Source organism: Brachionichthys hirsutus, chromosome 8 (assembly GCF_040956055.1).
Source record: "Brachionichthys hirsutus isolate HB-005 chromosome 8, CSIRO-AGI_Bhir_v1, whole genome shotgun sequence".
NCBI classification, from domain to species: domain Eukaryota; kingdom Metazoa; phylum Chordata; class Actinopteri; order Lophiiformes; family Brachionichthyidae; genus Brachionichthys; species Brachionichthys hirsutus.
In genome coordinates, this window is record NC_090904.1 from 6417536 (window position 1) to 6432908 (window position 15373).

The 15373-nt window shown below is 38.7% G+C and overlaps 2 protein-coding genes across 2 annotated transcripts; both read left to right on the forward strand.

Moving 5' to 3' along the window:
- The first annotated feature begins 8238 nt into the window (after nt 1-8238).
- Nucleotides 8239-10514, forward strand: tnfrsf18 (tumor necrosis factor receptor superfamily, member 18). The gene is made up of 7 exons (XM_068742383.1): nt 8239-8365; nt 8541-8666; nt 8784-8915; nt 9265-9373; nt 9457-9527; nt 9629-9754; nt 10026-10514. The coding sequence occupies exons 1-7, from the start codon at nt 8239-8241 to the stop codon at nt 10181-10183; spliced, it is 849 nt and encodes a 282-aa protein (XP_068598484.1). The 3' UTR covers nt 10184-10514.
- A 1-nt stretch (nt 10515) lies between these two features.
- LOC137898356 (ADP-ribosylation factor-like protein 8B-A) lies at nt 10516-15297 on the forward strand. The gene is made up of 7 exons (XM_068742384.1): nt 10516-10900; nt 12862-12942; nt 13033-13106; nt 13213-13306; nt 13404-13471; nt 14015-14085; nt 14474-15297. The coding sequence occupies exons 1-7, from the start codon at nt 10778-10780 to the stop codon at nt 14521-14523; spliced, it is 561 nt and encodes a 186-aa protein (XP_068598485.1). The 5' UTR covers nt 10516-10777; the 3' UTR covers nt 14524-15297.
- Nucleotides 15298-15373: the final 76 nt, after the last annotated feature.

Below are 15373 nucleotides of genomic sequence, written 5' to 3' on the forward strand. Positions count from 1 at the left end.
CAAATACCTGTCTCTTCTAGACATTTTATTAAAACATCAACATTTCTGCGATTTTCTTTGAGCATTCAGTAGGTGAACATTAAATAAATTAAATTCCATCTGCTGATTCTGCTAGAAAGGGTTGGTCTGCTTTCTGTAGGTCCCAAAGGGTGAAGAGATCACGTTATAAGCCTCATTGTTATCAGGCTCAGTTTTGTCAGACGATTTACAGTAAAATGTTTCCGCTAGTAGTGATTGAATTTATGAAACTGAAATGAAAACAAAACCAAAAGTGTTTGTGTAGCTCATTTTAATTGATGAAACGTTTTTTTAGATACTGTCTTGAGAACTTTTGTGGCTTTATGGCTGTCTGCTCGGGAACCACTGGTGTTCATGCATGTGTGTATATATCTATACGGATTTCCATATGATTATGATTATGATTATCCTGATTTCACTAACAAAAATATTCCTCTATTGTCCAATTCTGTTGTCTCCTATTTTGTTTTCTGCTGTGGACTTTGATTATAGTGCAGGTTCATCCATCTGAATATAAGGTCAGTAAAAAGAAAATACCAAATTAAAATGGATGTTTCCAAAGATCAATGCATTTTATTGTCTCAAATATAATCACTTTTGTATTTATTTAAATCAGGATAAAAGTATATTGGGAAATGCAGAACACATAAAGATTTGTGGAATATAAAGGATGCGTTTTAGTTCCTTGTAGAGGTGAATTGGTGTCCTGGGGGGTTGCTTCAGCCCCCCGAGATCCATCAAATATTCTGAGTATCTCACCGAAGACTTGTGAGGCCAGGTCATTGTGTTTCATCACACACGTGATAGCGAATCCTGAAATCACCCCTTACTGTTTCATTACATTCGTGTTTGTTCATATCGCTTCAAAATTGCAACCAATCACTTTAAAGTGAAGTTAGCAAGAATTTTTGATGCCCCAGTTTAAATTTTCTTCAGAAATTTAGTGAGCAAGCATGAGCTTAAGACGTAGGAGTTATGTTTTCAGCATCCTTTTTCAAAAAGCAGGTTTTGTTGCATTTGTGTGGTTGTATCTTGCAAATTAATCAAGACTATGTGGTTCTTTCCATACGTAAAGGTGCAATGTCATGCTCTTACCAGCAAAGCAATGAAAAGCTGCGGCATTTCCGTTAAACCACTGAGTTCTTACCTATTTTTTCCTGTTACTCTTGAAAGACAAAAAGGTTAATGAATAAGCTAAAATGTTATTATTTTAGTTAAAGTTGAATCAGACATGTTTGAACAACTGACACACCAAATAACAAATTTGTGGAGTCTGTCTTATGAAAAAGAAGCCTTTAGTTTACACTGCAAAGTGGTGAGATAACAAAGGTTTGCAGAAAAACCACAATCTGCAGATTATATTGAGGCTTTCTCTGTGAGAAGCCATAATGCTCACCATCTTTTATTTCTACTAAAGTGTAATGTGCGTTTGAACAAATACAGTATTTGCATTCTAAAAATATATTAAAGCAATGAAAACGTTTCTTCGTCCAATGATTCATCTCCAGGATCAAAGCGTTTGTAAGAAGAGAGATTTTCTGGCAATTTAAACACCCCTAGATCCTGAAAGACTAAATAAGTGCTAACTTGTAAAATGCAACCTCTTACGGCCATTACTTTCCATCATTGTATTCACTCTTAGATTTTTTTTTGCATTGTAGCGTATTAGTAGTATCTCATTTTAGTACATTATACAATTTCAGGTCGTCAGATCAAAACCTGGATGTTCTCTTTATAAAAAAAAAGTTTTCTGATGAACTGAATGAATAATATGTAAATGTTATTGAGGTTTTTTTTTTTCCACATCAGACCTTTATAGGCTGATTCCCAGCCTTTGTGTGTCAGTGATGTTTTGCATACTATGGGTTGTGGTAAACACTCAGTGCACTAAACGGTACTGAAGTATCGCTTTTGAATATGATTCTGTTCAATCTGCTTGTATTCTCTTTGACTTTTTATGAAGTCATTGTTGGTCTGGATGCTTTTAGCTGCCCAAAAGGTAAAGTATGACTACACAGGCTACATCTGCTTTTGGCTGTATTGTTTCCTCTAGCTGCGCAAAACACGTTAAATATTCTTCTGTAACTAAAGTACGTTGTGTCTGTTGGTGATGTAAAATAAATCCAGGTCAAAGAGTGGTTGAAGAGCATGGGAAGGATGCTTGTCAAGACTGCCAAAGTGGAACTTATCAACCGCAAGAAAATGTCTCCAAGCGCTGCAAAGCATGTACCGTATGCGAGGAAGGTAAGAATACGACTAGTTGTTAAAACAGACTTTCTGGTTTTCATTGTGAAGTTAAATCTAATCATCTATTGATCGCGTCCTGCTCGGTCATTCTCTTCTACCTGATTGTTCATGGGAGCGTTGTGTCAGTGACTGTCATTAGCTTTGGCTCTCCTATGTGTCTTTTAGTGTCTGGAGAATGTACTCTCTCTCCCTCTCTGCTTAAAAAAAAAAAATACTTCTTGAATTTACTTCATTTTATTTTGATTAGCAGTTGTGTGAAATAGTCTAGACTAATATATTCTTAAATTTATGTTATGTGAGAATGTGTGTTTGGCCCATGGGAGTAATCTGGAAGGAACAGCAAAGACATGGGAACTTTTGAAACTCCAGAAAGATGCCAGAGGATCTGATCTAATCCAGCCCTGTAATGACACCATTAATCATTAATCAACAGCCAAAAAGAGTTTTTAAAAAATGCCTCTAAAGCAAAGTGGCACCATGTGTCTCATATGTTCAGATAGCACAATTTGTGGAGAGGAAAGTACTTGTAATATTACTCATTACTTACTAAAAGTTTCATGCAGGTCTGTCATTTTTTCTCTGTTACTGGTAGTCAGAGAGGACAGACGTGAAAGTCAGTGATCATGTCTCACATTATTCTTGCCAAATGTATTTACTCAGCAAAGAAACGTGAAGTTTTTGAAAAGGTGTCCATAGTAGATATAAATACCATATCTGTTCGCACAACTGTTCATTTTACTACATGAAAAGTAATTACTTGTGACCCACTGACATTTTGTAAAGGCTCTCTCTGTCCTCAAAAAGAAGGTTATTTCAAAAATATATATTTTTCTGATTTCAAATCTTAACCTGTCTTTACAAATATTTTTGTTTTTGTAGATTCTGGGAGCATTGTTACGCAAGCGTGCACAAAGGAAAGGGATGGACAATGTCAGTGCCGTGGAAAGTTTGTTCCCAGTGACACTGACTCTTCCACCTGCAAGTGTGACGTTGGATTTGGGCTAAATAAAGGAGGTACAGGGATAGAAAAACAAATGCATACAATATAATGTGAAATAAGTGGCTGCTTATTGATGAATTCTTTCTCTCTGGCAGAATGCATGAAATGTGAAGATGGATATTTCAGCACATCCATTAACTCGCCTTGTCAAAAATCGAAAGAGTACGTCCACTCCATTCAAATTGTTCAAAACATGCATTACCGCAGCAAAATGTGTTTAATAGTTATATGTTCTTTCAAGCGTTATCCTTCATTCAAAAATAACATCAAAGAACACTTCTCCAATCACAGTTCAACATCCGACCAGACACATGTTGTGCCCCTCGCTGAGATTCACACTACTGCCACCACATCCGCTCCCAGACGCTCCACCATCCAGAGCCATGATGTGCCGCCTCTCCCTTCAAGCACATCAGGCAACCACATCGGTAAATTTTCAGCTGCTGTCCTTTATGACACAAACTAACAGAAAAAAAAGGAATGTTAAATAACCTGCAGCCTGCTGGTCTGGTCTCAGGTACAGTCCTCCTTGTCTTTGGAGTCGCTGGACTGCTTGCACTGATCGCTGTGACCTGTAAGCTCCACACTACTTCCCGCATGGAGACACACGGAGCAGTCCAAAGTAGGTTTCGGAAATGGCAATAAAGTGATTCTGCACTGAATGGAAGAGTGCAAAATGAAAAGTGCGGCTGCAGTCTGTGACCCGGCCTGTCCTCAATGTGATTGCTATACAACCATAAGAAACAGGCCACTTTCTACACATATTGATCAGCTGATAAGACGGGAGCTTTTCAGGTTCTCATTGACACTTTGTGCTCCATGGGGATGGAGACGAGCTCGCTGTCTCCCTGCTTCATGTTATTATGCGATGGTGAACTAACCAGGCGCTTTTCTGCAGCTCAAGCCGCCATAAAAGAGGTTTGAATCTTCTCTTCAAAATCTCAACAAGAAAGAAAGAACAAAGTCAATTTCCCATAAAAGTATTTATTCTAACATTAAACTGCTTGCACATCCTAAACCAGAAGTGTTGTTTTTTTAATAGTTCACATGAAATCGCTTATCGCTGCTGTTTTATGTGTGTTAACAGGGAATGACTCGTTGTATGGACGGCCAGTCGAGGAAAGTGGTGACGGCAGTCTGTCCTCTGTCAAACTCAATCAAGAGGAGCCCTGAGGTGAAAGTTTCAAACCCGTCAACTGTGATCAGAATGATCATTTACAATCTTCCTCATATTCGAAAATACATGGAAAAATAAATGTTGACGCTAGCTGGATTTTAACAGAAGTATCCACAAACTGCTGAGTGCTCAATATGTGACTTTTGTATAAGATGTCTGAATGATGTGAACGGTTTGCAAGTCATTTACCTCAGCTTTAATCAATGTGCTCTAAATTAGTTTAAGTATAGTATATATATGAACTGCTATGCCACGTTATTTCTGCTGCTGTTGCCAAGGCTTAGTTAACATTAAAATTGCAGTAAAGATTGCAAAAATCAATACAGTTGAAGCAAAAATAGCTTTAGAAAAACATGTAACTTTTCACATGCAGTCTTTCTGTCTTGATCTTGTTTTGTTTCTTCCACTCTGTTCCACTGGGCGTGGGTCTGCTGAGCCGAGAGCAGCAAGCAGCCTGTTCTGAGCGGTGCGTCAGGTTGGGGAAATTCCCTGCGAGCTGTTTGATGTGTTTGTTTTTCCCACTGAATTACACATCCTCTCATTTTTTCATTTCAACCGTTGGAAAGACTGAAGACTAAATTTGAGGTCATTCCTGTTGTTAAGACATCACTGAAGATGTCCCCCACATTTGTATATTCATAGTCATCATGAAATAATGCCCTCAAATTCATTCCAATCAAACACAGAAGCTTTCAAATCACAGGTGGCTAAGTTTTGTGTACTTGATATACTCGACTGCTTGTACGTGATATGTTAGCAGTCACATTCTACTGCTGTATTTGACTTTATAATTGCAAAAAGGTGATATTATGTCAGCAGTGCCCTCTGTTAGAATACAAAGAAAAACTTCAAGTGAAAATTTGTTCTAGTAACTCATCATAAATCACAGATTGTTGTTATGAAACAGTATTTTCTTGTTGAAGCTGAATGGAATGGAGTGAGTTTCAACCAGCAGGTGGTTCCCACCGGTGGAGTTTTTACCATCCCAAAATTAAAGTTGTCTATTTCGGCTTCTTTGCAGAAACGGATTACTAAAAATAAATGGAAACAAACAAGACAACAGAAATAATAGGTGTATGTTTTATATAAGAGAAAAGCATCAATATGTTTGTCATGAAGGCACTCCTTTTTAATACTCAGTTTAAGTACAAGATCCTCAATAGTTGAGAAAATATTTTTAGATGTTTGGTCTATTGTGTCTGATATTTGTTCAATGTTCAAAATGTGCTGCGGTATCCTGAGATTGTGTGAATAAAGATTTTCTACAAAAACTTGGGCTTTTGTGCAACATAACTGAGTAAGAGCATATCCAGACTCACTTCCTACACGTACTGTCAGCAAATGTCAGTGATCCAGGAAGTTGGTGTGCGGTTTCAAAGAAATGCACATGTGAGCCCAAGCAGACTTAACCTTTCAAAGCCTGAACCATGAAATAATCACCAGCAAAATTTCTTATTTTTTTTTTGTACATAAGTCTCAATGGAACTTTCTGACAAATTTGTGAAAAACATTAACGTAAATTTTGTTCTGTAATTTGTATATTTTTTGTTAAATCCAGAAGTATTTTGCATGGAAAATGCAGATGCATGTTTCTTATTGTATACATCAGATTTTTCATGGGGAAAAAAAAAATAGGATGTTGAAATGTCAAAAACACCAACATTTATCAAATATGATCAAAAGAACAACATGCAAAATCAGTGGAGTTCCCCTTTGTCACAACGTAGCACAACAGCAAAAGCAAGTAGGTATAGTTGGTATTTTCCCAGCATGAGATCAGTTGGTTCTGTGGTGTTCAGAGCTCAAAGGAAGCAGATTCAGAGAAATGCCCTCAGCATTTAATGGCCTCAAACATAGGCTCTTCATCAGCAGGATCAGCGGCCAACAGATTGTATCACTTCGTTGTTACAACACCCACAGAGTGGGTGGCACATGTAAAGGCTAATCACGCTTTTTGCAGCTTCTGCATTAACCTCTGTGGGTGTGCAATGTAGAATGACAATGACTACAGGCAAAAAACAAACAGGCATAAGTACGTCTATGGCTACGTCACACCCTGTGAGACTTGACGCCGTGTGACCACGTGATTGTGGGCGAGTGGAAGACAGAGCAGCATGAGGTTTGGAAGAATGTGAATTTTCATGCAAATGTGACAATAAGTCAAGTATCAATATGATTCTCTGAGCTTTCAGTGTGAGTCGAGTGTGGACATATCATAACAGATAGTGGGCACGTTGCCGCATGTCCACAACAGCTTAACAAGTCTCAACAGCAGAGCTGCATCCAAATCTCAGCATAGATTCACCTGTTTTTCTTCATTTTATGATTCATTCATGAATTCTACCGTATATTATATAAACATTCAGAGAATAAAGAAAGCTCAAAGATATCCTGTTTTGAAAAAAAAATTAAAGACAGAAAAATAATAGATCCTCAAATCAAATGCTATTTTTGCTTGATAATTCATAAACCAGTGTTCAAAACTATTATTGATTCAATTTCTATCTTTTTTAAATATATGTATTTATTTATTCACAAAACCTTCCAACCCTTCGGCCCTCACACTCACCGTGCATTGCATTTGTAGCGATGAGCGCCTGCATCATACCAGCTACATGATCTACATGCTAAATCACATCCATCCTCTGAATATAAACTAATGTGAGTGTAAGACTACAAAATGCTCGGCAAAGCAACACAAACATTCTGGGCAAGCTTGACCGCATTTCAGTTTTTGTCACGGAATCCAGTGTAAAAAGAAATCCCACTTAAACAAAAGCCCGGGGTTCTGACACACTCACAGCATACGAGCGCTAAAGGCTGAATGGGGCCACTTATGATGTATCTTTTTATTACACTAGTTTAATCTGAGGTACTTTTAGTGGCTGGTAAAACAAACAAACAAACAAACCCTTTAAACATCAAGATTTGGCTCTTTTCAGTATTTTCATCAGTGACATATCAAATATATTCTGGATTATCAATATTTCATATGGAATAAAACTCTCGAGTTCTTCCTTCTTCTTCTTCTTCTTCCGCCTTGTCGCCACAGCAAATCAACGTTCTCCACTTCAGCCTGTCCTTTGCATCGTCCTTCGCAGACCTGATATCAGGTATTTCGTCACCTTGAAATGGATCCTAACGAAATGCAGGCTCAAAAAAGAGCCTTGTGTCTCTTAAGCACAATACTGGGCTTCTTTCTGGTGCTCCAGTATTTTGCATTATTGAACTCATTGTCAACTTTAAATTGTATGCAGTACATTAGAATTAAAACCTTGTCTCCAGGTTCACAGAGTTGTTATTTTTGCTTTTTCTATTAAGAAAAAGAGCAGCCGTGGATGACTGGTAGTCCACATATCAGGTCAGAGATGAATGGACAATGCACAGACAAACAAACACTCATATGCAACGGACAATGTGGAGCAATCAATTAATCTAAATGGCATGTTTTTGGAAGTTGGAGGACAAAACCCACGAGGACACGGGGAGAACATACAAACATACAAACACATAGGGTTCAAACCCGGTACCTTCTTGCTGTGAGGTGACAGTACTAACCACTACGCCACCGTGCCACCCCATGATGTATGTATGTAGACTTATAAAGGTAAAACAAGAAATGAAAATCAAAAAAGTACTTAGTGTATTTCGTCCAAAGGGTCTTTCACTTCCTGAACAATTCTTCACTGTGTGGCTCTCACACATTGTCACTGAGTAAACCACATTCACAACTGACAATGACGTCAGTAAACAGGCAGGATAAAAGCCCAGAAGTTCAGGCAGAGCAGGGGTCATAATGATTGCTCTCAGCCCTTCTCTGGCTGCTGTATATCTACTAAGCTTTTGGACTATAGGATGCACGACGGGCTGTGATCAGGGGCAGGCTATGGCACAAGGACGATGCTGTGACGCGTGTCCCCCAGGTAAAACACACAACTGATTTGTAATGACAAGTATGATTTATATTAATCTCTCAGATTGTTTCATCTAATCCTTCCGTGACCTTTAGCATAATAGAGGCAGCATTTACGAGACCTAACGGTGCTGTAGCTGAACTGAACTAATGTGTTATTGATAAGACTGGTTCTCATTCTGAAGGTAAACATATGACAGCATTCTGCTCAGAGGAACATCAAACGCTTTGCAGCCCCTGCGAGGACGGCTACTACTCCAGCCAACACACCACGTTTGACAGATGTGAGAAATGCCATTCATGCCAACAAAGTAAGAGCGTGATTTATGATTGTGACCATTTAAATCACATGACAGTGACAGTGCATTGAACACAGGGGATGAAAGATAAAACAGTGCTTAAAGCTTCAAAGTCCTGCCTTTCTACAGAATATGAAGAGAAGTGTACATCGACCACGAACGCAAAATGTTCTTGCCATTCTGGTTTCCTGTGTTCCACCAATATCTGTTCAAAGTGTGTGGCGGACAGATGTGTCGCAGGGGAGAAGGCGAAGATGACAGGTGAGAGTGGTTCTATTCTTTGTTATGTTGGAACAGCTGTTTATTTTAGAACTTGTTGCTTCTGGCGCAAATTTGGTTTGAGCATATTACATCACCATATCTATTTATTTTGGAGAGCAAAGTTTTCACATCGAGGGCCACTCATGGCTGAGTATCAGAACAATGTGAGATTAAAATTCCTGTTAGTTCTCGACACATTTTACTCAGAACCAAAGTTGTGATTATTGGGTAGCCAAGAATCTCTTGGTGAGATATTTCACTGAATATGAGCAACACTTAATCTGCTGTTGATGCTTGTAAACCAATGACAGGCGACCAAAGACTATCTCTCTGTGCTGTATGGATGCAGTTGCATCTTCAGGTCAAGGGCTGGTGCAATATTCCTATCTGTGCGAGCCCTTGTGTCCTGACAGTGAATATTTTGACGTGAAAGAAGGAATCTGCAAGCCACGAGCACAGTAAGACTTCAAGATTTGAGCTGCAACAATCATTTCCCATAGAAGATCATATTACAGTAACATCAACTTCTTTTACCCAACAGGTGCAGCTTTCTTGGACTTGCTGAGCAGTTTCCAGGAAACACAACCCACAACGCAGTCTGTGAAGGAGCTGGTACGTGAGCGAATATGATCATGGACATGTTTTATGTCTGACACCAATTCCTAACGGTGCTGTAGCTGAACTGAACTAATGTTACTGTGATTTATCACCAGACAGACAAAAGCAGGGCGGACCCGTCACACACATGATCCTTGTCATGTGCTGCGTTCTGCTTTGCATCGCTCTCCTTGCGTTTCTATCTCGTGCCTGCATAAAGAATATAAAGAAGCGCAAACCATGTACCGGTAAGTGTGCACCGTTACAACGTTTTTAAAAGAAGATTGGAATCTGCTTTCTCACCTGTGCTTGTTTATTTTTATACAACAGGGCAATTTCTACCTCAATTTTCTTTACAAACCAGCCCAACGTGTCAGGAAGCAATGAGTTTGAAAGCCTCAAAAGATGCTATTAAATATACAAAATATATGACAAGAATGCTGCTGGGGGGGGGCAGCAGGGTATTTATTTTCTCTACATGTGTGACATTTAGTTTGTATGTTTCATCTTCAGGTGATAATCCCATCAATGTGGCAGCAGTCTCCTCCAGTGCCCCAAACTTCCACCTGTCAAAGGAGGAGAGTGGACTCCAGCTAATCATCCAGGTTGAATCTAAGTACGGTGACAGTTTGGACCCACTGGATGTAGAAAAAGTCAAAACCTTCCCATAAGAATCCTGAAATAACCGTCTGTTCAAACAACACCACTGCAATTAGTGATGCAACGGTACAATGAATGCTGTTCAGTATCAACAGACCCCTGTTCTGTGGGTTTGGGAATCATCCCAAAGATGCTATTATTGGAACCGTAACCAATTAGTACAAAGTGTCAAAGTCAAAATACCTTCATTGTCATTGTTCTAGGAGCAAGGAGACAGTATGGTGGAACATAATGTGTTTCCTATGGAATCAGCGTCTGTTACAAAATGCAACTAAATGTGTAATCAACTCTTTCTTGACCTAATATCTGTCTTTACATTTAATAAAATAAAAACAAACAAATACACACACAAAAAAGAACAAATGGAGGACATCACATACAGCTATCCTGCTAAATCCCTCATTGGCAGATTGATGAAATCAAATGTGATTGAAGAGACGTCTCTGTTTTTTGCGGTCAAAGATGGCTGCAGTTCCTTCATGTGACGACGGAGGCGCTGTCGAGCAGCACACTGATCACATGACAGCTGCCTACTTCCCGGCTGGGAAAAAACGCCACATCTGACAGGGAGAGGGGGAAAAAGAGACTACCACACCGACCTGAATATGCTGGCGCTAATAAACCGGCTTTTGGACTGGTTCAGGGCTTTGTTTTGGAAAGAGGAGATGGAGCTGACGTTGGTCGGCCTCCAGTACTCTGGAAAAACAACATTTGTAAACGTGATCGCTGTAAGTCCTTCTGCTGCTAAACTAGCCACCTTGCTAGGCTTTTTTAGCTAATGCTATTAGCTTAATAATGGGATAGCAGTTCCCGAGCTTGCAGCGGTGCTACACCATATTGTTACCGGGCTCAGAAACGATGGAATTGTTGTTCCGGTGCCAGCAGGTCGGCATCAAGCTACGACCCGATAACGATGAAGTGTTAGGTTTGTTTAGAAGCTTGTTATTTTTGACCATCACAACCCAAGAAGTCACGTATACAGGCCTGCCGTTCTTGTGACTGGGTTTACTGGTTATGAGCTTAAACTACGCACTCTGCTCCTGTGACTGATGCTAGAGGAGAGCATTGTGTTTGAGCAGGACGTTTTTCTGCTGTGCAATGTTCGAAGCGGTTTCTCAAAACTGGTTCCATTTAGTATCACAGTCAATTTTCTCTCATGACATTCTGCAGACACGCACAGCTTATACTCCATCAGCTCTCTCTGGTGTCTATTTAAATGTCACATTTTATTACATGTAAACACCATTAAACCACTCTCTCACACACAGAGAGAGAGAGCTTTGATGTCTAATGTTTTATGTTTTTTTAATTTGTGTGATTGGTTTTATATTAGTGGCACAACTTCAAAACCTAAACTAGCCATCAATTAGTTAACTGTTTTGTGAATCATTTAATTAAAAACATGGGATATAAGATGGTTCCAGCTTCTCAGCTTTTGTGCTTTTTTCTGTTTTTATGCGATAATAATCTAAAAAAATTGGAATTTAAAGAGACCAACAACTGAATAATTATCCAATGTAATAAATAAGATAAATCATTTAAGTTTAGGAAAAACTGAAGCAGTTTATTTTTTTATTTTTTTTTACGGTATATTATAGTCTTTATAGTAAAGTGTGCATTCTGGGCAGTAACCTCGGTGTGTGATGTAACTACCTTTCTCTCTCAGGTAGGCGGTCTGCGTGGAAGTCGGGTTTGCGGTTGGAACATAACGCTAGACTTTCCTTTAAACTGTCAAGATGAAACAATGCAGAGCCAGCCTGTAAAAGAAGCCGTAGTAGTTCCTCCTCCCTCAGTCATCAGACTGCTGCACTCATTTCAGCTACGCTCCATCAGCTGACTCTGTCATGTGTTGAAATCGGTGCTCAACAGGCAGCACATGCTCAGGGGAAGGTTGAACGACTATTTAAATATCATTTGGCTCATTTCGTTTAAAAAATAATTTATTCTGTGTTTCCTTTATATTTCACAGATACCTTTTTACCTGCACTTTTACACATGATGAAGATTTTTTATCAAATATATATATATATTATGATATAGGGTTCCTATTGTCCATCCATCTGTATTTAGCAGATTTGACAGAGACATGTATCCATAACGCCTTAAAAACTGCTGGACAGAGTTTGATGAAATCTTACACGTTTGGTAGGGCCCTTGAAAGTGTTCAGCATGTTATTGGTTTTTAATTATATAAATATATTGTCATTTTGTGCCCTTTTGAACTTGGATCGTTTTCATGTCTGCTATTCAGTGATGATGGAGATTAGGATCTTTCCACAACAGCACGAATTTAGTTTTCAGACAGCGCTGGCAATCGGTACCTTTGGACACAAGTTATCTAGTTAAATAAATTATATTCTAGAACTATTTTATACAAATATTGTGTAAATAACAGTAAGCGATTTGACTTCAAACTGTTGCTGAGCCACTCCATTTATTGAATCTCCAAAATATGTCCACTCAAATTCATTTGCTACACTTGACTATTTCCTATTAGTGGGCTTTCTGGTGACATGGCTTTATCCTACTTTATTTGAATATAAGTCTAATCAGTGAATTGTGTACATTCATGCATGTGTCCACCCCATCCCCACATATATTAGCTTCAGTAAACTGTATTAATCATTTCAGACCAAATGGAAGCAGTTTTCTATAATTGTTTGTCTTGTATTTGTGTCTTTTTTCATAGTCTGGACATTTCAGTGAGGACATGATCCCCACAGTTGGGTTCAATATGAGGAAGGTTACAAAAGGAAATGTCACCATCAAGGTACTTCAAACGTAACTGGTCATACAAGAATAATTGCATAGTTTATGCCATGCAGAAGTGCTACACAATGATTTGTCCTTAATTACGTAGATCTGGGATATAGGAGGGCAGCCCAGATTCAGGAGCATGTGGGAGCGCTACTGTCGGGGAGTTAATGCACTTGTGTGAGTATTGACATTTTCAAGTTTGTCTAAAAAACAAACAAGTTTATCATGTAAATCTATTTTCTTTTAACCGGTGTCATTGTTTCTTTTTTTTGCTGATATGCAGGTACATGGTTGATGCAGCCGATCAAAACAAGGTGGAAGCATCTAGGAACGAGCTTCATAATTTGTTAGAAAAACCTCAATTGCAAGGGATTCCTGTAAGTGTTGTCCTGAAGGCAACGTTAATATTTGTGTGATTCTGTGAATGATTACTGGCTGCAGTTTGGAGTGTAAATTCTAATGTTGTGTTTCTAGGTTTTGGTTCTTGGTAACAAAAGGGACCTCCCCAATGCTCTCGATGAAAAGCAGCTCATTGAAGAAATGTAAGTCAGACCAAAGGTGGAAATGCCATAATGTATTTAGTTGAATCACCACTTCCAATATATCCATTTGTTTTATTTAAAACAATTTACTGCATGTTCTTTGTGTTTTCAGAACGACTATTTTAGTTTTGAATATAATGTTAGATCTGGCCGTACTATATTTATTTAATCTTCTGTTAACGTCAGTTACGTTAAAGTAAATGAGAACAGTTTTTGCCTTAATGTTGTTTTAGCACAAATGGAGATGTGCTCAGTTGTAGTCGACTGTAAGGAACTGACTCCCTCTGCGGTCGAGTTAGAGACGCGCTGGAAGTTACACTTTCATTGGCTGCAGACAAGGGAAAGATGTAGAAATAGAATAGAATGCAAGATAAACGAACTAAAACGTGTACGTACAAATGTAGGTGGATATGTGCAACAGAAGACTAGCCATGTGCATCTGTCAGTGAAGTGTGCAAGGTCTGACCGAATGTGCAAATAGTGTGTGTGTGTGAACTGATAAGACGCCCGCACTTGTTCATGTAGCTTCTTTCCATTTCAAAGGAATCTCGCAGCTATTCAGGACAGGGATATTTGCTGCTACTCAGTTTCCTGTAAAGAGAAAGACAACATTGGTGAGTCGGTGGTGAACAGATGCGCTTTTCCTGTTTCCGTCACTTCAATTCAGTTTCAATAAAAGTGTTCTCACTCACGCTGGGTTTCTGAATACATGTTTTGTAATAAGGTTAAGTGTTATGTGTTAATTCAAAGGCAATGATAATGCTGGGATAGAATTAACACAAACGGTTAAATCATTAATGGCAATGATTTTTTTTTGACAGCTAAATCTCCCGTGTAAAAATTCTATGATTATGACCACCCATCTGCAGAGTTTAATGTATGAACTTGTGTTTTTGTGTTGACTTGCAGTAAAGAAATCCTAATTTGTATATAATCGTGTGGTTTCAAAATACTGGAATCTTAAATGAACGTTCACACTGACTCAACATTGTTTGATTCCAGATATCACACTTCAGTGGCTCATCCAGCACTCAAAATCAAGGAGAAGCTGAAAATGCTGTAAATGTTCTCCTGCGTGTTTGCCAGATCGCCGTCATGCCACACCCTCGACATGCTGCGCTGATGGACGGTCTGCGACGCTGATGCTTTACTGTTCTGCACTACCGAAAAATGTGATTCTGATAGCAGAATTAAAGAATGCAATAGACAACATTCATTGATCCTTTAACTTGGAGTAAGAATATATTTTCTGTTTTATTATTCAGTCATTAATCAGCTACGTACTCAGTTTATAACACTATTCCAAGGTATGTAACATCGCAGTTCTAAAGGACAGTTGATTCCATTGTACAGGCCTCACAATAGGAAAAGATGCTCTTCACACAGATATGATGTCACCATATGGATGATGGGGACATGCAGGTTTTCCCATTTCTGTTTAGACTTGCTCTGTGATCGTCTTTGATGGTTGTCACTTTTCACGTGATTGTGAAAAAATGTGCATTGAGCAGATTAATTGAAGCAGATCTGTACTAATATCAGGCTAGTATGATTTTTACTGATATGTGTATGAATATATGATTATATTTAAAGTCTGAATGTACTTTGAGTTCAGGTGTACCAGGATTGTGTGATTAATGTTGGCCTCTGTTTGTAAGCAGACTCAGTGTGTTTGATGTCCTCAGTGTTCCTTGGAGGCTGAGATGGCAGATTTCAAAGTGCCTTGTGTAATGTGTCCCACCCCGAAAGGAAAGCAGCAAAAAGAGTACAAAAACAAACCCACCGCTTCAGAAAATAGTCAAGGAATAAAGAAGGCATGCTTTTTATTTTGACAGCTCTTGTTTTGTTTGTTTGTTTTTTCTAAAAAAAACCGTTTCATTTGCTTATTTGTATTTTTTCTGC

What these genes read in the sequence shown, in the direction of transcription:
- tnfrsf18 (XM_068742383.1), top strand. Translation starts at nt 8,239, where the DNA reads ATGATTGCTCTCAGCCCTTCTCTGGCTGCTGTATATCTACTAAGCTTT. An exon ending in ATGCCATTCATGCCAACAAA is followed by an intron (nt 8,667 to 8,783) that starts GTAAGAGCGTGA and finishes GCCTTTCTACAG; the next exon opens with AATATGAAGAGAAGTGTACA. An exon ending in GGAGAAGGCGAAGATGACAG is followed by an intron (nt 8,916 to 9,264) that starts GTGAGAGTGGTT and finishes GTATGGATGCAG; the next exon opens with TTGCATCTTCAGGTCAAGGG.
- LOC137898356 (XM_068742384.1), top strand. Translation starts at nt 10,778, where the DNA reads ATGCTGGCGCTAATAAACCGGCTTTTGGACTGGTTCAGGGCTTTGTTT. An exon ending in CGGGGAGTTAATGCACTTGT is followed by an intron (nt 13,107 to 13,212) that starts GTGAGTATTGAC and finishes GCTGATATGCAG; the next exon opens with GTACATGGTTGATGCAGCCG. An exon ending in CTCAATTGCAAGGGATTCCT is followed by an intron (nt 13,307 to 13,403) that starts GTAAGTGTTGTC and finishes TTGTGTTTCTAG; the next exon opens with GTTTTGGTTCTTGGTAACAA.